This window comes from Entelurus aequoreus, linkage group LG05 (genome assembly GCF_033978785.1).
Source record: "Entelurus aequoreus isolate RoL-2023_Sb linkage group LG05, RoL_Eaeq_v1.1, whole genome shotgun sequence".
NCBI lineage: Eukaryota > Metazoa > Chordata > Actinopteri > Syngnathiformes > Syngnathidae > Entelurus > Entelurus aequoreus.
The window spans coordinates 21,112,956-21,138,590 of NC_084735.1; the positions used below are offsets into that span (position 1 = coordinate 21,112,956).

Sequence of the window (25,635 nt, forward strand, 5' to 3'; positions counted from 1 at the left end):
TGTGTCTTGGCGCCAAGCAGCAGTACAAAGTGGACGTTTACCAGCAGCAGATCGACATGGAGAGGCTCTGCCACCAGGGGGAGCTGCTGCTCAAGAAAGTGTCAGACCAGACGGACAGAGACATGATCCAGGAGCCGCTGACAGAGCTCCGACACCTGTGGGACAACCTGGGGGAGAAAATCACCCAAAGACAGGTATTGGTGCCCTTGTTTGATCTCCTCCTGTCGTTGACCTCCAGCGGGGCGTCTGGTACACCTGTGTGAAGTTAGCCCCCTTATCAATAATAATAATAATAATAGATTTTATTTGTAAAAAGCACTTTACGTTGAGTAAACAACCTCAAAGTGCTACAGTGTATTAAAAAAAACAAAACAAATAAAAAGATATTAAAAAATAAATAAAAATAAAAACTACAACAGCCAAATAGCTAAAACTAGTATGCATATATCTAAAAAAAAGGCCTTTTTAAAAAGAAGGGTTTTTAAGGCTTTTTTAAAAGCATCCATATCAGTGCCAATATTGAAATAACACTGCCATTTGTTTGTGCTGTAAAATGTTTGTTTGTGCTGTTATGAATTTTAAGTTATTCTAAAATACATTTTCTGAGACATGACGTCATCCAACCACCCCCATCTTGTCAAAATACCATTTGTTTTTGCTGCAAAAAGTTTTTGTATAACTAATATCGTTATGATTTTACCATGCCATTATTCTTAACTAACCACCCACTTTGTCAAAATCTCCCCAAAGTTGTGCTACGTTTGTGCTGTTTTGTGCTGCAAAATGTTTTGTTTATTATAGTTTTTGTTACTAATGTTGTATCATTTTATGTTATTAACGTGTTGTGATTGTCATCTTGTCAAAATCTCCCCAAACTATATCACAACGTTAGTGCTACATTTGCGCTGCAAAACTTGTCTAGTATAGTTTTTTTGTTATTTCCATGTTGCTATTCATAACCACCTCACCCTCTCACCTTGTCAAAATCTCCGCAAACTTGTCCCATTCGTTTTTGCTGCGAAAATATTTTGTCTTAATGATTATAGTTTTTATGATTTTTCATTTTTCATAACTCGCCCCCTACACCTCGTCAAAATCTCCCCAATCTTGTGCTTTGTTTGTGCTGCAAAATGTTTTTGTCTATTATAGTTTTTATTGTTTTATAATTGTAATGCTATAAACGTGTTTTGATTGATAACAAGCCCCCCCGACCTTGTCAAATTCTCCCTTTACTCCCAAATGCTGCAAAACTTTTCTAATATAGGTTTTACTGTGTTATTCATGAATAATAACACGTTAACATACAAACTACAATGGTTGGATTAAAAATAAATAAATTTGCACAAAAACATACCACAAGTTAAGGGAGATTTTGATGAGGTGGAGGGCTGGTTATGAATAATAACCAGTGTTGGGTTAGTTACTGAAAACTTGTAACTAGTTACAGTTACTAGTTACTTTATTTCAAAAGTAACTGAGTTACTTACACCAGAAAGTAATGCGTTACTGTGAAAAGTAACTATTTAGTTATTTATATTTTTTTAAATATTTTTTTAAGGCCCCCTTTGATGCCCTTTTAGTCTTCATTTCAGTACTGTTATTGCAGTGGAGAATAATACAATCTGTTGATCAACTTGACATGCATTTGCATCACTGAACTCTGCTAAGCAATGTGGTCTACATACAACGCACAAAGACAAAGATATGTTTCAAAGGGCCAATTTGTTTCAGGCCAGAACAAATTGACAAAACTATTTTAAATAGCTGCAACATAACATACATAAGTAACAAACAGCATAATAACAACATTGCTGTAAACCAAGGAAGGCACACACTACATACAAAAAGCCAAACCAGGCTTTTTTTCCTGAAATAAAATCATGCCTGAAGCCCAGAACACTCTACACATTTCCCCAGTTTTAGTTTAGAGATAAGGAAAGATTGGCCTGGCCCACTAGCATCCCTCTTTATGTTTGTGAACTTTATAGTCTATACATTTAGAGTGATGTGATAATCAAACACTCTAGAAGTCTAGAATGAAAGAGTATATAAGAGAATTGACAAGAGTGTGTGTACCTTCAGTGCTGCAATGGCTCTATCAATGTTATCCTGGCTAGCAGTGCCTCGTTAAAATCCAGCCGCTGTTGCTTAGGAGGTGAAGTGTGTCTCTCTTTACTAGCTTCGTCGAAGCATGTTGCTTTTGTAGCTGTTTCAGCAGATTTGAATTGCTAGGATAGGATTTTTGATCCAAGACAACTTGCATTTCACTAAATGTTCTTTTCTTTGTGGTCGACAAAAGAAAAGTAGTGAGAATATCTCCATGTTAAGAAACTCTGCTTCGGCTCCGCCATGATGTCTTGCTAGTAAACACAGACAAGCCACGCCCCACACACACACACAGAGCAGCGCGCCTCTTCTGCAGCTCTCCAATAAAACACAATCAGATCCTCTCAGTTTCTAGCCGATACTGCGTCATAAAAAATAACGTAAAATAAAGCAGTAACGCATCATGTAGTAACGGTAACTGAGTTACTGAATATAAAAAATAACGTGTTAGATTACTATTTACCGCCGAAATGGTAATAACGCGTTAATAACATAAAAACTACAATGGTTAGATACATTAAAAATGCAGCACAAACATAGCACGAGCATTTGGGACAAGTTAGGGGAGGATTTGACAAGGTGGGCTGGTTATGAATAACAAAACATTAACTTAAAAACTATTAATAGTTGATAACAAAACACTCTTAATAGACGAAACATTTTGTGGCATTAACTTTTGGAAAAAGTTTGGAGAGTTTTTGACAAGATGAGGGGACTGGTTGACGTCACTAGTCAGAAAATATATTTTAGAATAATTTAAAACCGTAATGACACAAACAAAATGTTTACGGGGCAAACGTAGCACAAACAAATGGCGGTGTTACTTTAATATTTGCAATGCTAAGGCGGACCAACTAGACACAGGTGTCTGAGGTGCTGATGTTTGTACACATCGCAAACAGGATTTTACTTGAGCTGCTGTTTTATATGTCTTTGCCGTGGTCTCGTCCTACCTCAGCACAAGCTGGAAGCCGCCCTGCTGGCTCTGGGTCAGTTCCAGCATGCCCTGTCTGAGCTGCAGGCTTGGCTGAGCCACACGTACGCCACCCTGGACACGCAGCGCCCGGTCAGCTCCGATCCCAAAGCCATCGAGATTGAACTGGCCAAACACCACGTACGTCCTGCGCCTACTCCTTTTGGCCCCTGCTCGTCTTGAGCCGCACATTCAACACGAGTCGTTCTGCCCCGACCAGGTTTTGCGCAACGACGTGCTGTCCCATCACGCCACCGTGGAGGCGGTCAACGCGGCCGCCGCCGAGCTCCTGGAGTCCTCCCCTGGCGACGAGGCAAGCCACCTGAGAGATCAGCTGGATCAGCTGAACCACAGTTGGCAGAACCTGCTGCTCAAGACCCAGGAGAGGCAGAAGCTGTTGGAGGCTGCCTTACAGCAGGTAACATGGCCACTAGCTGCTAAAGCAGGGGTGTGAAACTCATTTTCATGGAGGGCCACATCGCAGTTATGGCTGCCCTCGGAGGGCCGTTTGTAACGGCAAAACATATATGAATTTGCCGATGCATTTGATTTATGTTTTTCTTTTTACATACACTGTAAAAAAAATCTGTAGATTTTACAGTGAAAAACTGGCAACTCATTACTAGAATTTTACAGTAAAATATACAGTTGTTTTTACAACATATTACAGTAAATGGATAAATTATAACACAATTTTTATTACAGTAAAAAAATACTGGCAGTTTAGTTGACAGAATTTCACTGTAAAATTTGCGGTGTATTTTTTCGTTTTTTACAACATATTCCTGTAAAAGGAAAAACAGTACCACTGTTTTTTTTTAAATTCTGGCAACTGAACTACCAGTTTTTTGCTGTATACACTGTGATAATGTTAAAGTTAAAGTACCTCTGATAGTCACACACGCACACACACACACTAGGTGTGGTGAAATTACCCTCTGCATTTGACCCATAACCTTGTTCCACCCCCCTGCATAGGAAAATTCATATGTTTTTTGCTGTTACAATCGGCTCTCTGATTACATTTACAATTATACACCGCAAAAACAACCGTGGATTTTACTGTAAAAAACTAGTAGCTCAATTTTTGACAGTCTATATATTAGGGGTGTAACGGTACGTGTATTTGAACCGTTTCGGTACAGGGGTTCCGGTTCAGTTCGGAGGTGTACCAAACGAGTTTCCACACGGACATATTAAATAGCGTAACGCTCGTTGTGTAAACAATGCACACCGAGGCACAACACATGGCATGCTAGCAGCTAACGGGCTACGATAGACTTGACCATACGTCCTCTTTTCACCGGACATGTCCTTTTTTGCGGAGCTGTCAGGGCGGGGTTTCTTAAATGCCTCAAGTGTCCGGCATTTTGAGTTAGGGTTGCGTGTATTTTCAGTGTACGTTCAGGGCTAAGAAGGGGTTAAAAACAAAACAAATTGTGCGCGCAGCAGCATTGGTGAGGGAGGGGCAGAGACAGAGAGAGCGAGAGAGTTATGATAAACGCGCATGCGTCGCCAGGCTCTGCTTTTTATCCTTTGTGTCCTTGAGCAAGACACTTCACCCTTGCTCCTGATGGGCCTGGTTAGCGCCGTGCATGGCAGCTCCCGCCATCAGTGTGTGAATGTGGAAATAGTGTCAAAGCGCTTTGAGTTCCTTAAAAAGGTAGAAAAGCGCTATACAAGTACAACCCATTTACCATCCATAGATTTATCAGATTGAATTTTTTATTATGTAAAGAAGGGGTGTCAAAAGTGTGCCCCGGAGGCCATTTGCGGCCCACAGCTAATGTTTTAAAGGCCCACGGCACATTCTAAAAATACTATTAAAATGAACAAAAACATAACAAAAGTGAAATAAAAAAGCTTAAAGGTTAAATGTAATTTTGAAAAAGTTGCAATGTTGACTAATAAAACAAAGCTGTTTTTTTTTCTTTCAAACTGTCATTGCTCAAAACATAATATTGAATCAAAATCAGTTATTATGAATTATTGACCTATCCAAGGTTGTGAAGTGAATTATATTTATATAGCGCTTTTTCTCAAGTGACTCAAAGCGCTTTACATTGTGAAACCCAATATCTAAGTTACATTTAAACCAGTGTGGGTGGCACTGGGAGCAGGTGGGTAAAGTGTCTTGCCCAAGGACACAACGGCAGTGACTAGGATGGCGGAAGCGGGGATCGAACCTGCAACCCTCAAGTTGCTGGCACGGCCACTCTACCAACCGAGCTATACCGCCCCAGGTTCCGATTACTTCACATCAAATATTCCACTAAGAAAAATATTATTTGTGGAAGATTTTGCAAATTTGGTAAATAAATAACCCACAAATGTATATTATGTTGTTTTCTTACTGTACCGAAAATGAACCGAACCGTGACCTCTAAACCGAGGTACTTACCGAACCGAAATTTTTGTGTACCGTTACACCCCTAATATATATAGTTTTCTGTCAAACGGAAAGAACAAACATTTAGTAAGAAAAGATAAGGTGGGCCAGATCTGGCCCCTGAGCCTTAGGTTTGTCACCTGTGTGCTGAAGTCACATACACAAATAATATTAGTCACTCTTAGAGAGAAATGGGTTGGGGCTCATGGAGACCATAGGTGTTTTTAAATGCACTAATGGAATGTTTGTGGGCAGGCGGAGGGTTTCCATGGAGAGCTGGAGGAGTTCCTACAGTGGATGCGGCGCACTGAGAGCCAGCTGTCTGCTGCCAAGCCGACAGGCGGACTACCCGAAACAGCCAGAGAGCAGCTAGAGCAACACATGGTAACCTTTACTCGTAATAATTCAACTTTATGAGCTTCTGGAACCACGACTCACCTTTTTCTTCGGTTGTCCTGCAGGAGCTCCAAGCCCAGCTGGCGCAGCGTGCCGACCAGTACCACAGACTGCTGGACGCCGGAGAGTCCATCCTGCTGGCTCGTGGCGGAGAGGACGCAGGGCCAGGAACCACCCAGACCCAGCAGAACCTGGCCATGCTGCAGAACAAGTGGGGCAGCCTCAACACCAAGATGGACGATCGTAGGGTGAGTTTGAGCATCCCGAGGAGGAGCATGCTGCTTGAGAATCTTGTGGAGAACTTCCCATTTACTTGAACTCTGCAGGCAAAGCTGGACGAGGCTCTCGCCTTAGCCACCAGCTTCCAGACTTCCCTGCAGGACACCATTAACTGGCTGACCCAGGCCGAGCAGACCCTGAACATGGCCCAGCCCCCCAGCCTCCTCTTGGACACGGTCCTTTTCCAGATCGATGAGCACAAGGTAGATCAGAGAACGCTCCGACTGTGAAGAACTCGGCCCGGATCGGACTCATCCCTCACCTTGCGTCTGCGCAGGTTTTTGTCAACGAGGTGAACACCCACAGAGAGCAGGTTCTGGCCCTGGAGAAGGCCGGCTCCCAGCTCCGCTTCGCCAGCCTGAAGCAGGACGTGGTGCTCATCAAGAACCTTCTGCTGAGCGTTCAGGCGCGCTGGGACAAGCTGGTCCAGAGGTCACTAGACCGCGGTCGGCACTTGGATGAGGCTCGCAAACGGGCCAAGCAGGTACTGAGCAGCAAAGCTAGACTTTATACGTGTACAGCTCTGGTAATGGCTACATTCGCACCCAGCTGCACAAATGTACTTCAAAATGTAACAATCAAAATAAATATGACTTTTTTTGTTTTGTTTACTAGGGCATGCATATATAATATGCATTAGTTTGACCATTTAAAATCAACGATAATGAAAAGTAGATTCTTGGAGATAGCATAAAAATGCCCCAAAAACTTGGAAAAACGCGATTCATAGCGTTACTTTTTTGGTGTAACCATCATGAGTGTTCTGTTCAGGTATATTTCTTTTATATTTTGATAAATCATCAAATTTAGGTATTACTAAATTTAAATAGGTATTGATCAATCTTTAAGCTGTGTGTATTTGATTTCAGTTTTTTTTTGACATCTTATTTAGAATTGTAGTTGAAACTTTTACAACCTTGTGTTGCGCTCATGATGGCGTAACCAAACTAGATTTCATTTAATGATCTTATTTTGAATATTTATTCCCTTTTTTACATTTAGTATATTTAAATATTCATTTATAAACATTGAATACATTTCAAATATCAATAAAAGGCAATTGCCTTCATCTTATAGGGCAGGGGTGGGCAATTAATTTTTACCGGGGGCCGCATGAGCTACCCGAGCACTGCTGGAGGGCCACATCGACAATATTTCAATTAAATTTTGCTCAATATTATTTTTGATATATACCGTAAGATAAATAATAATAATAATAATAATAATAATAATAATTAATAATAATAGTAATACTTCAACATAGTGTGTGTAACAGCATTCCATGACTAATATAAATAAATTAACATTAATAATAAATGACAGTAAAATAAGCACACGTATGACTGAGGAGTCATAGTGTAACTTTGTGTGGTGTTTGAGTTGTCCGACTTTTTGTGTGGCCATAAACGCACCAGTGGTTTAGTGCTATGCGTGTTGGTGACAGATGACAAGTTGGTTTTGGCCTGGTTTGTACGGCAGAAAATGACTAGTTTTTCGAGATAGAATTGTTTTACTCATGTTTTTGGTGTGGTTATGTCCGAATATAAACAGTTTTGTTCAATAAAGTGATCGATATAATTCCTGTCCTCGAAGCATCTCGATAGACGTTACAATAATTGAACGGTGTTCAATTGAACGGTGTTGACGAACACCATTAGGGCCGCTTGTTGTCACTGTCACTCAAAGTTGCATTGCAAAATTCCATAGAATAAATATGTTTATTTTGTATAGAATTCAGATGGGATTTGATTTGGTGCGCGGCATATACTTGCTGCGCGCAGCGGACGCTTGAGCAGTGCGCAATTGCGCAGGCACGCACCTTAGATGAGGGGACGTTGCTTTGCAGTTCATGTCTTGTTGAAAACACGGCATTCCTCATCAACTTTTCTCTTTTTAGCGTCTCGGGTGTACACCGTGCATCACTTGTCGCTGCATGTGCACCTTCACTCGCAGGTTACACACGGACACACGCCCATAAATAATACTTTTCAAAATAAAAGCAGCACAGTTGTATTGCGCGCAGGACATAGATGTTTTTTCAACTTTATTTTGTAATTGCAGCTGTTCACATTCACTCACAATCACTCACACGCATACCTCCACACGGAAGTAATACAAATAGCGATTTTCAAAACAAAAGCAGCACCGTTGTATTGCACACTCGACATAGATACTTTTTAAAATTTATTTTGTAATTTATAATTGGCCTCACGCGGGCCGGACAGGGACGCATAAAGGGCCGGATGCGGCCCGCGGGCCGCAGAATGCCCAGGTCTGTTATAGGGTAATGTTTAGTTACACCAAGTCATGAGCGTAACACCAAGCTTCATCACTTTGACTTGTAATATCTCTAATTCTGGTGGTGTTTTATGCTTTTTTTCTTTTTGGAACATGTACTATGCATATAATACAATAAAGTCCCATATAAAATGATGTTTCTAGCACTATACATATAATACAATAAAGTCCCATATAAAATTGTTTCTAGTACTATACATATAATTAGGGCTGCAACAACTAATCGATTAAATCGATTAAAATCAATTATTAAAATAGTTGCCGATTAATTTAGTCATCGATTCGTTGGATCTATGCTGTGCGCATGCGCAGAGTTTTTTTTTGTAATATATATATATATATATATATATATATATATATTTTTTTTTTTTTTTTACTTTACCTTTATTCATAAACTGCAACATTTACAAACAGCTGAGAAACAATAATCAAAATAAGTATGGTGCCAGTATGCTGTTTTTTTTCAATAAAATACTGGATAGGATAGAAATGTAGTTTGTCTCTTTTATCAGATTATTAATCGAAGTAATAATCGACAGATTAATCGATTATCAAATTAATCGTTAGTTGCAGCCCTACATATAATACAATAAAGTCCCTTATAAAATTATGTTTCTAGCAATACTTTAAGTTTGCCTTTGAAAGTAACACTCCAATGTCCATTAGTGGAGCTGTACACATACATAAAGTCAAATCCTCCAAATAACCAGCCAACGTCCTACCTTCAGTTCCACGAGGCCTGGAGGAAGCTGACCGACTGGCTGGAAGAGGCCGAGAAGAGACTGGACTCTGAGCTGGAGATCCCCAACGAGCCAGACAAGATCAAAGTACAGCTGCTCAAACATAAGGTACCAGGATTGTTGATGCAGAGCTCCATCATCTTCTGCATCATTCCTTACGTAAACACGTCATTGTCCTGCAGGAGTTCCAGAAAGCCCTTGGCTCAAAGCAGCCGGTTTACGACACCACGGTGAGGTCCGGGAGAGCCATGCGGGACAAAGCCCAGCTGGCAGAAGACACCCAGAAGCTGGACCACCTTGTCGGGGAGGTCCGCGACAAGTGGGACACAGTCTGTGGGAAGAGTGTGGAGAGGTGAGCACTCTGAAAAGAGTTGCAATAATTCAATGGAGCTCCAGGAGCAGATGTGAGATGTTTGTTTCTCCACCAGGCAGCACAAGCTGGAGGAGGCTTTGCTGTTCTCAGGTCAGTTTGCAGAAGCCCTCCAGGCTCTAGTGGACTGGTTATACCGAGTTGAGCCGCAGCTGGCTGAAGATCAGCCCGTGCACGGCGACCTGGACCTGGTGTCCAACCTCATGGACACACACAAGGTGCGTACTCTGCAGACTCGTGAAGCTGAGCCTCATTAACGCAACCTGCTGTCCCCCCAGGCGTTCCAGAAGGAGATGGGCAAGAGAACTGTCAGCGTCCAGGCTCTGAGGCGCTCGGCCCGCGACCTCATGGAGACTGGCCGCGACGACACGGCCTGGGTCAAAGTTCAGCTGCAGGAGCTCAGCAACCGCTGGGAGACTGTTTGCGCTCTGTCCGTCACAAAGCAGACCCGCCTCCAGCAGGCCCTCAAACAGGTCCGGAAAGAACCAATGCCATTAACCAGAACCTAGCAGCTCTTGGTAAAAATCAAACAATGTGATTGTCGCCATCAGGCGGAGGAGTTCCGCACGGCCGTTCAGTTGCTGCTGGAGTGGCTCTCTGAGGCCGAGCAAAGCCTGCGCTTCCGTGGTGTCCTCCCCGAGGAGGCGGAGACTCTGCAGGCGCTGCTGCACACGCATCGGGACTTCATGGGAACGGTAGAGGAGAAGAGGTCGGAGGTCAACAAGGCGGCGGGCATGGGCGAGGCCATCCTGACCCTGTGCCACCCAGACTCTATCACCACCATCAAGCACTGGATCACCATCATCAGGGCGCGCTTTGAGGAGGTAAGAGCGAGAGGGTCTCCTCGACGTCCTCAAGGTTGTCTTCAGTTTTTAATAAGGTCGCGCTCCGCTCCGCAGGTGCTGACCTGGGCCAAGCAGCACGAGCAGCGTCTGGAGGCGGCGCTGACCGAGGTGCTCAACAACGCCAACTTGCTGGAGGAGCTGTTGTCATGGCTACAGTGGGCCGAGACCACGCTTGTCCAGAGAGACACGGAGGCGCTCCCTCAGGACATCCCCCAGCTTAAAAACCTCATCACGGAGCATCAGGTCAGCGCTCATTGAAATGTCATCGCATCAGAAGCACGCCAGCCCTTACAAGTCTCTTTCCCTCTCGTGTCAGATGTTCATGGAGGAGATGACCAGGAAGCAGCCAGATGTTGACAAAGTCACCAAAAGTTACAAAAGGAAACCCGCTGATGCGCCAAGCAGCCTGGCTGAGAGGAGAGGAGGACGTAAGTAAAACTGCTGTTTTTTTGCTATTGTTGACATAACCCAAACTAGTCATTGCTTTCACATTTAAGGCTGAAATATGTTCTTGCATTATTGGGGCCATCTCTTTGGCAGGAAACAGTTCTCCCAGGTTATTTTATACTACATAAAAGGTGACTAGAATTGAAGATTACCAACTTATTCTATACAAAGTACAAACAATCGCAATACCAGCGCTAGGGAGAGGACTGAACCGTCTAAAGTTCGAAAAAAAGGGTTGTTTCTTTCTAGTTTAGTTTAGTCTTTATTTGAAGGGACAATGCACAGAAACATTAAGCTCAAAGACAGATATGTTCTGTATCAGATTATAGCTAAACAGCTCATTTCCATCTGCAGTCCCTTGCTACTACCTAAATAAAAAAGGGATACAAAAATTATGCAATAAAATTATGACAATAAAATCATACTATAGCATGTAATCAAATTAAGAAAATTCATAAGATGCCCTTTCATGGACACATACTTAATATACAATACAACCACACCTCATTTACATCATCACACAAAGACAATACATGATTTTGTTCACATCTGTCATCATTTGTAAAAACAACACACCTCACAATTTACAACAAAAATGCTCTCATGAATAAATATAATACACATTAAGTTGATGTGTCAAACATAATGCCCACCTTAGTGACCGTGTGAGCAGCTTTGATTGCTCCAAAGGCACTTTTTAACTTCAATTGTGAATGAAGAGTAATCTGTTAGACTTTTCAAGTTTGTTGTGAGGTCGTTCCATTCCTTTATGGCTTTATATGAAAAGGCTGATTGTGCAAAAGAGGTTTTACATCTGGGTACGCTACACTGCCCCCTGGTGGAGGCTCGTGTGTTTCTAGTTGTCACAGCAGATGTAAACTGGACAAAGTGCTTAAGTGGCGCTGGTGCAGTGTTATTAATATTCTGGTTACTACATTATATATCAATATATATCAATACAGTCTGCAAGGGATACAGTCCGTAAGCACACATGATTGTGCGTGCTGCTGGTCCACTAATAGTACTAACCTTTAACAGTTAATTTTACTAATTTTCATTAATTACTGTTTTTATATTGTTTTACTTTCTTTTTTATTCAAGAAAATGTTTTTAATTTATTTATCTTATTTTATTTTATACATTTTAAAAAAAAGGACTTTATCTTCACCATACCTGGTTGTCCAAATTAGGCATAATAATGTGTTAATTCCAAGACTGTATATATCGTATCGGTTGATATCAGTATCTGTAATTAAGAGTTGGACAATATCGGAATATCGGATATCGGCAAAAAAGCCATTATCGGACATCCCTAGTTATTATAAAATATAAACGAGCAAAGAGTAACTATAGCAACAACAATACTGCCCAAGTGAGACAGAACAATAAGTAAGGCAAGATATAATACCCAAATAGTAGTCATTTTGACAAAATGAACCAAAAGTGAACAGATTTTTGTGATTTCTGATCGTTTGTGAAGGCACCAGTGCATAAAGGACAGTTGAGCTTGTTGTAGTTTTAGCTTCTTATTAAAAAGAAAGTTGGTCCATAAATCCCTTATGTTAGTTTGATATACAGTACTGTATAGCACTTTATATTGCATTCAAAGTGTACAAACCTTCACTAAAATATGGACTTTTGTCAAGGCTGGAGCAAGTTATTCATATTTACATTGTTTCTTATGGAGAAATTTGGTACTCTACTAACTTTATGATTCACAAACCCTGTTCAAGAACCAATGAAGTTGATAAATGGAGGATCCAGTGTACCGTAGATGTTTGTTCTGACCCGGGGTGTCCTTCTAGGCAAGAATCAGCAGCAGCAACAGGCGGCCGTGCAGCTTTCAGGAGCAAACCCGCGACTCAACCAGCTGTGTGCCAGGTGGCAGCAAGTGTGGCTGCTGGCGCTCGACCGCCAGCGCAAACTCAACGATGCCCTGGACCGGCTGGAGGAGGTACCCCTTGGCTGCGTGGGCTTCCACTTCGTTGCAAGTTCTCTCCTCACACGCTACGTTTGACCGCAGCTCAAAGAGTTCGCCAACTTCGACTTTGACGTGTGGAGGAAGAAGTACATGCGCTGGATGAACCACAAGAAGTCTCGCGTCATGGACTTCTTCAGACGCATCGACAAGGACCAAGACGGGAAGATCACGCGCCAGGAGTTCATCGACGGCATTCTGGCGTCTAGTGTGTACTCACACACCTTTACTGTGCTGCGTAGTCCGTGTTCAAGTGTCGTGGTTTTGCCTCTGCAGAGTTCCCGACCAGCAGATTGGAGATGACGGCGGTGGCAGACATCTTTGACCGAGATGGCGACGGTTACATCGACTATTACGAGTTTGTCGCCGCCCTGCACCCAAACAAAGATGCCTACAGACCCACCACGGACGCAGACAAGATAGAGGATGAAGTGAGTCAAAGACAGACCGCCACACACGTACAGTCCAGCGGGGGGCGCTATGCCATGCTATGCCATGTCATGCCATGTTTAATGGTGTCTTCTTGTGTGTGACCCCTCCAGGTGACTCGGCAGGTGGCGCAGTGTAAATGTGCTAAGAGGTTCCAGGTGGAACAAATAGGGGAAAACAAATACCGGGTAAGCTCCGCCCACTCAGGATTTAACAGTTATTTTTATGCATACAATAAAGGTTTATCGTCTGCAGCTAATGCCTGAATAGAAAGGACGGAAATAGGAAATAAATGTTTATAGATTTGTTGTCAATATTAGTAAGTGTATTTCTAACACGCTAATAACTTCACAACCATTTCTCATGTCCACTTCTCGCCACGTGGTCTTCATACCTCCTCCATGAAGTCTCAACTCGTGGTATCAGATGAGAAAAAAGCGCTCATCTCATGGTCTTCCCTCATGCTTTCATGTCACTGTCTCATACATCATTATTTACCTCCTGGTCTCATCGCATGTTTTCAAATCACTGTCTCATACATCATTATTTACCTCCTGGTCTCATATCATGCTTTCATGTCGCTGTCTCATACATCATTATTTACCTCCTGGTCTCATCTCATGCTTTCATGTCGCTGTCTCATACATCATTATTTACCTCCTGGTCTCATCTCATGCTTTCATGTCGCTGTCTCATACATCATTCTTTACCTCCTGGTCTCATCTCATGCTTTCATGTCGCTGTCTCATACATCATTATTTACCTCCTGTTCCCATCTCATGCTTTCATATCACTGTCTCATACATCATTATTTACCTCCTGGTGTCATCTCATGCTTTCATATCACTGTCTCATACATCATTATTTACCTCCTGGTCTCATCTCATGCTTTCATGTCACTGTCTCATACATCATTATTTACCTCCTGGTCTCATCACATGTTTTCATGTCACTGTCTCATACATCATTATTTAGCTCCTGGTCTCATCGCATGCTTTCATGTCACCGTCTCATACATCATTATTTACCTCCTGGTCTCATCGCATGTTTTCATGTCACTGTCTCATACATCATTATTTACTTCCTGGTCTCATCTCATGCTTTCTTGTCACTGTCTCATACATCATTAATTACCTCCTGTTCCCATCTCATGCTTTCATATCACTTCTCTCATACATCATTATTTACCTCCTGATCTCATCTCTGGCTCTCATGTCTCTGTTTCATACATCATTATTTACCTCATACATCAGTATTTACCTCCTGGTCTCATCTCATGCTTTCATGTCACTGTTTCATACATCATTATTTACCTCCTGATCTCATCTCAGGCTCTCATGTCACTGTCTCATACATCATTATTTACCTCCTGGTTTCATCTCAGGCTTTCATGTCACTGTCTCATACATCATTATTTACCTCCTGGTCTCATCTCATGCTTTCATGTCACTGTCTCATACATCATTATTTACCTCCTGGTCTCATCTCATGCTTTCATGTAACTGTCTGAAACCATTCTTTACCTCCTGTTCTCATCTCATGCTTTTATGTCACTGTCTCATACATCATTATTTACCTCCTGGTCTCATCTCATGCTTTCATGTCACTGTCCGATATCATTCTTTACCTCCTGTTCTGATCTCATGCTTTCATGTCACTGTCTCATACATAATTATTTATCTCCTGGTCTCATCTCATGCTTTCATGTCACTGTCTCATACATCATTATTTACCTCCTGGTCTCATCTCATGCTTTCATGTCACTGTCTCATACATCATTATTTACCTCCTGTTCTCATCTCATGCTTTCATGTCACTGTCTCATACATCATTAATTACCTCCTGGTCTCATCGCATGCTTTCAAGTCACTGTCTCATACATCATTATTTACCTCCTGGTCTCATCTCATGTTTTCATGTCACTGTCTCATACATCATTATTTACCTCCTGGTCTCATCGCATGTTTTCATGTCACTGTCTCATACATCATTATTTACCTCCAGGTCTCATCTCATGCTTTCATGTCACTGTCTGATATCATTCTTTACCTCCTGTTCTCATCCCATGCTTTCATGTCACTGTCTCATACATCATTATTTACCTCCTGTTCTCATCTCATGCTTTCATGTCACTGTCTCATACATCATTAATTACCTCCTGGTCTCATCGCATGCTTTCACGTTACTGTCTCATACATTATTATTTACCTCCTGGTCTCATCTCATGTTTTCATGTCACTGTCTCATACATCATTATTTACCTCCTGGTCTCATCGCATGTTTTCATGTCACTGTCTCATACATCATTATTTACCTCCTGGTCTCATCTCATGCTTTCATGTCACTGTCTCATACATCATTATTTACCTCCTGGTCTCATCTCATGCTTTCATGTCGCTGTCTCATACATCATTATTTACCTCCTGGTCTCATCTCATGCTTTCATGTCACTGTCTGATATCATTCTTTACCTCCTGTTCTCATCTCATGCTTTCATGTCACTGTCTCATACATCATTATTTATCTCCTGGTCTCATCTCATGTTTTCATGTCACTGTCTCATACATCATTATTTATCTCCTGGTCTCATCTCATGCTTTCATGTCACTGTCTCATACATCATTATTTACCTCCTGTTCTCATCCCATGCTTTCATGTCACTGTCTCATACATCGTTATTTACCTCCTGTTCTCATCTCATGCTTTCATGTCACTGTCTCATACATCATTAATTACCTCCTGGTCTCATCGCATGCTTTCACGTTACTGTCTCATACATTATTATTTACCTCCTGGTCTCATCTCATGTTTTCATGTCACTGTCTCATACATCATTATTTACCTCCTGGTCTCATCGCATGTTTTCATGTCACTGTCTCATACATCATTATTTACCTCCTGGTCTCATCTCATGCTTTCATGTCACTGTTTCATACATCATTATTTACCTCCTGGTCTCATCGCATGTTTTCATGTCACTGTCTGATATCATTCTTTACCTCCTGTTCTCATCTCATGCTTTTATGTCACTGTCTCATACATCATTATTTACCTCCTGGTCTCATCTCATGCTTTCTTGTCACTGTCTCATACATCATTAATTACCTCCTGTTCCCATCTCATGCTTTCATATCACTGTCTCATACATCATTATTTACCTCCAGGTCTCATCTCATGCTTTCATGTCACTGTCACATACTGTACATCGTTATTTACCTCCTGGTCTCATCTCATGCTTTTATGTCACTGTCTCATACATCATTATTTACCTCCTGGTCTCATCTCATGCTTTCATGTCACTGTCTCATACATCATTATTTACCTCCTGGTCTCATCTCATGCTTTCATGTCACTGTCTGATATCATTCTTCATACTTATGTGTCATGTTTCATCTAATGGTCTCATCTCCTGTCAGATGAAAATTAAATGTACACTCCATATTTCCTACCTCATGGCACCGGACTTTTACTTCATGCTCCCATGCTGTTGTTACCTCATGACATCACCTCATGGTCTGATGATACTAAAATGAGCTCGTTCTCGCAGGGAGCGACCTACTGCAGCACATTCACTTATTTAATAGATGAAAGGTCATTTGTCGCTACGTTAGCCAGTTAGCATGTAGCATCTGGTAGCTGCTCCATGCTAACAAAATGGCGTCACTGCAAGTGCTAGTGAATTAATGAACACACTGCATGCTGTCTTTGTTTGTCATATTTGGTGTCTACTTTCACTACCAACTAACGAGAAGTTCCAGTAAGACCAAATAGTTTAGTGAGGATCCTGCGCACAAATGAAACATCCTCTGTTGTTGTTGCTGTGTTGTTGTTTCACTCGTGCTCTTTTTCTTTCTTTCTTTCTTTTTCTCCTCGTCTTTTGTCTGCACCGGCGTCCGCTGGATTTATTCTAGTTCTTCCTCGGAAACCAGGTAAAGTGAATTTGTGCTGCTGCTGTGATGGGACGAGTGAAACCTGCTTACTGCTCCATGCAGGGCTGTCTGTCATTCAGTGGACTAACCAGCGTTGCCAGACATACAATAAATAGAAGAGGTGGATCTTTGGCCACCTCGCCATTCAATTTGATTACGATTTTTTTTGAGGTGACGTTTGGATTTAGAATCTATTCTTGATTAACACGATTCTCTTAATATATTATTTGGTATATACTTTAAATCATAATACCTTTTTAAAACCAGTCAGAAAATCTCCTTTTTGGCTGCTGACGTATGACATATACACACATTATGGGGCTAAAAACATATTTTTAAAACAGTTAAATTGTATTTACAAAAAATATATGTATATATATACAGTCGTGGTCAAAAGTTGACATACACTTGTAAAGAACATAATGTCATGGCTGTCTTGAGTTTCCAATAATTTCTACAACTCTTATTTTTTTGTGATAGAGTGATTGGAGCACATACTTGTTGGTCACAAAAAACATTCATGAAGTTTGGTTATTTTATGAATTAATTATGGGTTTACTGAAAATGTGAGCAAATCTGCTGGGTCACAAGTATACATACATCAATGTTAATATTTGCTTACATGTCCCTTGGCAAGTTTCACTGCAATAAGGCGCTTTTGGTAGCCGTCCACAAGCTTCTGGTTTTTTGGACCACTCCTTTTGACAAAATTGGTGCAGTTCAGCTAAATTTGTTGGTTTTCTGACATGGACCTGTTTCTTCAGCATTGTAAAGACAACGTGTGGACAATGCTGAAGAAACAAGTCCATGTCAGAAAACCAACAAATTTAGCTGAACTGCACCAATTTTGTCAAGAGGAGTGGTCAAAAATTCAAGCAGAAGCTTGTGGATGGCTACCAAAAAGCACCTTATTGCATTGAAACTTGCCAAGGGACATGTAACCGAATATTAACATTGCTGTATGTACCGTATTTTTCGGGGTATTAAGTCGTACCGGCCGAAAATGCATAATAAAGAAGAAAAAAAACATATACAGTATAAGTCGCATTTTTGGAGGAAATGTATTTGATAAAACCCAACACCAAGAATAGACATTTGAAAGGCAATTTAAAATAAATAAAGAATAGTGAACAACAGGCTGAATAAGTGTACGTTATATGAGGCAGAAATAACCAGCTGAGAACGTGTCTGGTATGTTAACGTAACATATTATGGTAAGAGTCATTCAAATAACTATAACATATAGAACATGCTATACGTTTACCAAACAATCTGTCACTCCTAATCGCTAAATCCCATGAAATCTTATACGTCTAGTCTCTTACGTGAATGAGATAAATAATATTATTTGATATTTTACGGTAATGTGTTAATAATTTCACACATAAGTCGCTCCTGAGTATAAGTCGCACCCCCGGCCAAACTATGAAAAAAACTGCGACTTATAGTCCGAAAAATACGGTATACTTTTGACCCAGCAGATTTGCTCACATTTTCAGTACAGCCATAATATGGTAAATGGGTTGTACTTGTATAGCGCTTTTCTACCTTTTTTTTTAAGGAACTCAAAGCGCTTTGACACTATTTCCACATTCACCCATACACACACACATTCACACACTGATGGCGGGAGCTGCCATGCAAGGCGCTAACCAGGACCCATCATATAAATCAATCAATTCATAAAAGAACCAAACTTCATGAAATGTGTTTTTGTGACCAACAAGTATGTGCTCCAATCACTCTATCACAAAAAAATAATAGTTTTAGAAATTATTGGAAACTCAAGACAGCCATGACATTATGTTCTTTACAAGTGTATGTACATTTTTGACCACGACTGTATATATGTATGTATGTATGTATGTGTATATATATGTATATATATATATATATATATATATATATATATATATATATATATATATATATATATATATATATATATATATATATATATATATATATATATATATATTATATATATATATATATGTGTGTGTTAGTTAGTATTAGTTGAAAAACTTATTCGGGTGTTACCATTTAGTGGTCAATTGTACGGAACCTACTAATAAAAGTCTCAATCAATCAAAAACAATATATATACACTACCGTTCAAAAGTTTGGGGTCACATTGAAATGTCCTTATTTTTGAAGGAAAAGCACTGTACTTTTCAATGAAGATAACTTTAAACTAGTCTTAACTTTAAAGAAATACACTCTATACATTGCTAATGTGGTAAATGACTATTCTAACTGCAAATGTCTGGTTTTTGGTGCAATATCTACATAGGTGAAAAGAAGCCCATTTCCAGCAACTATCTCTCCAGTGTTCTAATGGTACAATGTGTTTGCTCATTGGCTCAGAAGGCTAATTGATGATTAGAAAACCCTTGTGCAATCATGTTCACACATCTGAAAACAGTTTAGCTCGTTACAGAAGCTATAAAACTGACCTTCCTTTGAGCAGATTGAGTTTCTGGAGCATCACATTTGTGGGGTCAATTAAACGCTCAAAATGGCCAGAAAGAGAACTTTCATCTGAAACTCGACAGTCTATTCTTGTTCTTAGAAATGAAGGCTATTCCACAAAATTGTTTGGGTGACCCCAAACTTTTGAACGGTAGTGTATATATATATAATGTAGGGTTGCAACAACTAATCGATTAAAATCGATTATAAAAATAGTTGCTGATTAATTTAGTCATCGATTCGTTGGATCTATGCTATGCGCATGCGCAGAGGCTTTTTTTATTATTATTTAAAAAAAACAAAAAACATTTTTTATTTTATTTTTAATAAACCTTTATAATCTGCAACATGTACAAACAGCTGAGAAACAATAATCAAAATAAGAATGGTGCCAGTATGCTGTTTTTCCCCCCAATAAAATACTGCATAGGATAGAAATGTAGTTTGTCTCTTTTATCCGATTATCGATTAATCGAAGTAATAATCGACAGATTAATCGATTATCAAATTAATCGTTAGTTGCAGCCCTAATATAATATATACACACACATTTATGGGGAAAAAATCCATAAAGTAGCCGCTGTGTTTTATAAGCTGTGTGGTTCAAAATCTAGGAAAAACGTAGCAGCTGATAGTCCGGAATTTACGGTGCTATATGTACGCATATTATTTGTGGGCCACATAAAATAATATGGCGGGCCAGATCGGGCCCCCGGGCTTCGAGTTTGATAACTGTGCTATACACGGTCTGTTGCCATGTCTTACAGATCTGATCTGCACAATGTCAAAGTAGGCGTGTGTGATCATTTTCCTTAAAGTACGATCATCTTAAGCTTTTGGTACGAGCATTTTTCGTTTCCCGTTTGGCAACACAATTAACCAACGTCGTGTAGATTTAACATTTATAGAAGAAAACGTCAAATGAGTGTCATTTCTATCTCATGAATAGAAAGCAACTGCTATATAGCACGACAGCAGTGGGCTGAAAATGGACACATTTGTCTTTGAGTGAAATGAATGGTCAGGGGCAAGCAGTCTTTGCAACATGGAAGCAGGTTTGACCGTCTTCATGATGATAATTCCTCAAGTCTGTGAGCTTTGAACTGACGCTGGTGAAGAAATGATGCTGCTGCTGGGGTCTGCTTTTGGCTGCGACATGAAGTCCGACATGACGAGTCGGCATGTTTGCCGAGCATGCATGGCATGGAGGAAGCGGGGCTTGGCTGCTTGGCTGGTGCAGGAACACCCCGACAGTTCCTCTCCTGACTCCTCTCCCTCTTCCCCCGTCTGTGCAGTTCGGCGACTCCCAGCAGCTTCGCCTGGTGAGAATCCTGCGCAGCACCGTCATGGTGAGAGTGGGAGGAGGCTGGATGGCCCTGGACGAGTTCCTGGTCAAGAACGATCCGTGTCGAGGTGAGTGGTCCCCCCCCCCCATCCCCCACCAGTCTTCACGTCGCGGCAGAGAGGCCTGCCTTTGGCGGTCGTCCTCCCCCATCTTTCCCGTCCATCAAAGAGAAGAAAGATGTCCTCCATTCTTTTTTTATTGCATCGATCGGTATTAACACTTCCAAAATTCACCTGGACAGCTTGGTGGTCTCACCTTTGTCTTCATCTTCTTTAATTAACACCAAACTAGTAAGTAGTTGAAGTATTGCATGATGCATGCTCCTCCCTCTCTTCTCCTTCCCTTCCTCTCTTCCTCCAGTGCAACATCCCGGACTTAAGATCCTCCGCTCCGACTCCAGTAGCTCCATCTCATCCCGTATAGGTTGGACTTCTCTCTCTCTCTCTCTCGCTCTCGCTCTCTCTCTCTCTCTCTCTCTCTCTCTCTCTCTCTCTCTCTCTCTCTCTCTCTCTCTCTCTCTCTCTCTGTCTCTCTCTCTCTCTCTTTCAATTTCAATTCAATTCAATTCAAAGGGGCTTTATTGACATGGGAAACAAACGTTTACATTGCCAAAGCCAGCATTAAAACAATCAATCAAAACAATTAAAATGTATCAAACTTAAGCACCTATTGAAATTAAAAGTATGTGCAATTAAAATATAGGTCTATTATACTAAAGATGTGTGTGAACAGAGCTGTGTCACATTACAGCTTTAAAAAATGTTAAGACTAATTTAAAATATAAGATTATAATAATAAAAAGTAATAAAATAAGGTAAACTATAGAGTTGTGCAAAACATTTAAATAAAGATGCATATGTATACATTCAAGTAAGGATCAAAACAATTAAAATGTATCAAACTTAAGCACCTATTGAAATTGAAATTAAAACACTTTCTCTTTCTCTTTCTCTTTCTCTTTCTCTTTCTCTTTCTCTTTCTCTCTCTCTTTCTCTCTCTCTGTCTCTCTCGCCCGCGCTCTCTGTCTCTCTCTTGCTCTCTGTCTCTGTCTCTCTCTTGCTCTCTGTCTCTCTCTCGCTCTCTGTCTCTCTCTCTCTCTCTTTCTCTCTCTCGCTCTCTGTCTCTCTCTCTCCCTCTCGCTCTCTGTCTCTCTCTCTCTCTCTCTTTCTCTCTCTCTCTCTTATGCTCTCGCTCTCTGTCTCTATCTCTTGCTCTCGCTCTTACTCTCGCTCTCGCTCTTGCTCTTGCTCTTGCTCTAGCTCTCTCGCTCTTGCTCTCGCTCTCTCTCTCGCGCGCTCTCGCTCTCTGTCTCTCTCTCGCGCGCTCTCGCTCTCTGTCTCTCTCTCGCTCTCTGTCTCTCTCTCGCTCTCTCTCTCTCGCTCTTGCTCTCGCTCGCTGTCTCTGTCTCTCTCGCGCTCTTGCTCTCGCTCTCTCTCTCTTTCTCTCTCTCTCGCGCTCTTGCTCTCGCTCTCTGTCTCTCTCTATCTCTCTCACGCGCTCTCGCTCTCTGTCTCTGTCTCTCTCGCTTTCTCTCTCTCTCTCTCGCGCTCTTGCTCTCACTCTCTGTCTCTCTCTCGCTCTCTCTCGCGCTCTTGCTCTCTGTCTCTCTCTCTCTCGCGCTCTCGCTCTTGTTCGCGCTCTCGCTCTCGCTCTTTATCTCTCTCGCTCTTGCTCTGTCTCTCTCTATCTCTCTCGCACTCTCGCTCTCTGTCTCTGTCTCACTCTCTCTCTCTCACTCTCCCTCTCTCTCGCTCTCTGTCTCTGTCTCACTCTCTCTCTCCCCGCTCTCTCTTACTCTCTCTCCCTCTCTCTCTCTCTCTCACTCTCACACACACTTCACCCCTTTTCTGTTCCTTCTTCATGTGCCCTCCTGACATCCGTCTATTTCGTCTCCTCGCAGACTAACTGGTTGTCCTCCCAATCCTGTTTATATGTTGAAAACCCTCAGTGTGTGTGTGTGCGTGTGTGTGTGCGTGTGCGTGTGCGCGTGTGTGTGTGTGTGTGTGTGTGTGCGTGTGCGCGTGTGTGTGTGTGTGTGTGCTTGTGTGTGCGTGCGTGCGTGCGTGTGTGCGTGTGTGAGCATGCAGTAGTTTCACATTGTCTCCTGTGTCTCTCAGTGGCAGTCACTCCAGGCTATTTCTGCTGCAGAGGTATCTACACTTGCTCCTCTCCCTCTCCATCCTTCCATCTGGCTGTCTAACACCCTCCATCTTAATTCTCTATACAAGTGTGTGTGTGTGTGTGTGTGTATGTGTAGCTGCGGTCAGGTTTGTGTGTGTGTGTGGTGGATGTTTGCGCTGCTTGCTCAAAGACTCCTCCCACCCTGGTCTTGACATGTAAACTCTTATTGGTTGGTGAAAAAGGGTTGCATCACCGTCTTAGGGCTGGGCGATAAAAATGATACCAATTTATGTCACGATAGACATGTGATCGATATCATTAAAAAAGCGTTTGATAAAACGTTCTCTGGTAACCGAGCAACGCAGGAAGTGATCACTCTAACAGCCAATCAGGTAACAGTATCAACGATCAGGTTTGGTTGCGCATTCTTGTTGTCTTGTGGTTGATTCTTTGCATGGAGTCAGAAGAGAAAGTAAAAATGAAGAAATTGTGGATAAAAGAAGAAAAGTCACATGGACTGTTTGGCACTTTTTGGGGATTTTTTCAAATGGACCGTAGCCAGGCCGATGTGGACCGCCTCCTTTCTGTTTAACCCTCGTCCGCTCCCTAATCGGGTATATGAAAACAACAGGTAGGATGCAACTAAAGTGCAGGACTGTATGAATAAAATAAATGACAAAATATAACAAAAAAATTATAAAATAATACTAATTTGGTCCATAATCCATCCATTTTCTACCGCTTTTCCCTCTCGGGGGTGCTGGGTCAATTTAGTGTTGTCAATCAACCTATCCGCAGGTGCATGTCTTGGAGGTGGGAGGAAGCCAGAGTACCCGTAGGGAACCCACGCAGTAATAATATTGAAATAATACTTACTGCATCAATTAAATACTTAATTGAATACTTCCACACTTAAAGACCAAATTAAATGTTACACAGCTGTAACTTCCTGGCACTAAACCTGCAGAAAATAGTTCTTGTCGGGTTTCTCTCGGTTTACATTTACTTTGCACTATTTTGTTCTACTTTATTAAGTATTTCTTACAAATTCCATAATTTTAAGAGGTTATTGTTAAGTTTTCATTGTGATTTTATAATTGTGTTTACATTGATTGTTTTACATTTTTTGTGTTGACATTTCCTTTCCTTTCTGCCTTGATAGCTGAGAGGATTATAATCAGAGGAAGGTTACAATTAAAATAAAAATGTTTACATTTAATATATTTTTCCCCGGTCTTTATTTTTGATAGGTCATAAAAAATATAAACAATTATTGATATCGGCTGATTATAAAAATGCTGATATCGTGATACAGATCCCAGCCATACCGCCCAGCCCTACCGTATGTCAAGTGTTTAAGACCCGAGCGGTCCCGCCCTGTGTGTCTTCCGACATGGCTGCTTTAATGTCGTGTCCACACCTACATTTTTTAAAAAGTATTGTAAAAAAAAAAAAAAAAAAGTACTGTTTTGTCAATGAGGCCTTTACAGGAAATGACTTTCTCCAGGTTTCTAATGGCCAAAAACAAAGGCCTACACAGCGCCACCTGTTGCTTTTGCATGCACTCTACAACACCAGCTGATACCAGTCTAGTGTAGGTCTAGACTAAGTCAGCACTATCCAAAGTGCGGCCCATGGCTTGTTTGTTTTTTTTACTGTCCTGCAGCACACAAATACATTTAAAAAATGAGAGGAATTAGGCACAAGGTAAAGAGAAAAGTATTTAACAATAGGTATGTAACTTTTTTATTATATTTCAAAATGTTACATTAATAAAAATAGTGTAAATCCTTTGATGTTTCAGTATGTAAAGGGACACTTCTGTTCTAAGCAATCTGAACAAAACACTGGCTTCTGAATTTTGCATTATAGGTTTCAGGGTTAACTTCTTTTCGAGGTACATATAACCTCCTGCTTCTTAAGTGAGACGCTCTTTGGGGCAGCTAAAGGGGAACCTCACTTTTTGGGGGGAATTTTGTCTATCATTCACATTCCTTATGTAAGACAAGCACACATACTTTTTTTTTAATTCACTCTAACTCCTAAATAAATGCTAGCAGAAGTCCGCTAACAAACTAGCCAATGGGAGTCGCTCTATTCCGCTTTGAAAAAAAACATTCAAACACTGCCAACGTTTAATATACAGGCTATAAGCATATATGTAATGTAAGAGGCACAGGCATAACGTAATATTTATGTATCTTGCTCATTTTAAGCATACGGCGGCGTATTAATTTCACAGACGCATCACAACGTTTGCTTTTTCTTCAACAGTAATACTACCGTATTTTTCGGAGTATAAGTCGCTCCGGAGTATAAGTCGCACCGGCCGAAAATACATAATAAAGAAGGAAAAAAACATATATAAGTCGCACTGGAGTATAAGTCGCATTTTTTGGGGAAATTTATTTGATAAAACCCAACACCAAGAATAGACATTTGAAAGGCAATTTAAAATAAATAAAGAATAGTGAACAACAGGCTGAATAAGTGTAGGTTATATGAGGCATAAATAACC

The 25,635-nt window shown here is 41.0% G+C and overlaps 1 protein-coding gene across 1 annotated transcript in view; it reads left to right on the forward strand.

The window, feature by feature from the left end:
* macf1a (microtubule actin crosslinking factor 1a) overlaps window positions 1–25,635 on the forward strand; it is a 389,896-nt gene that overhangs the window by 352,459 nt on the left and 11,802 nt on the right. The window contains 22 exon segments of the mRNA XM_062047376.1: window positions 21–194; window positions 3,065–3,220; window positions 3,300–3,497; window positions 5,724–5,852; window positions 5,930–6,112; window positions 6,191–6,346; window positions 6,421–6,627; window positions 9,170–9,289; window positions 9,364–9,533; window positions 9,610–9,769; window positions 9,830–10,024; window positions 10,103–10,375; window positions 10,451–10,639; window positions 10,713–10,824; window positions 12,649–12,797; window positions 12,867–13,029; window positions 13,098–13,252; window positions 13,364–13,438; window positions 17,162–17,179; window positions 20,947–21,064; window positions 21,357–21,419; window positions 23,114–23,146. Of these exon segments, the coding sequence (XP_061903360.1) occupies window positions 21–194; window positions 3,065–3,220; window positions 3,300–3,497; window positions 5,724–5,852; window positions 5,930–6,112; window positions 6,191–6,346; window positions 6,421–6,627; window positions 9,170–9,289; window positions 9,364–9,533; window positions 9,610–9,769; window positions 9,830–10,024; window positions 10,103–10,375; window positions 10,451–10,639; window positions 10,713–10,824; window positions 12,649–12,797; window positions 12,867–13,029; window positions 13,098–13,252; window positions 13,364–13,438; window positions 17,162–17,179; window positions 20,947–21,064; window positions 21,357–21,419; window positions 23,114–23,146 (3,196 nt within the window).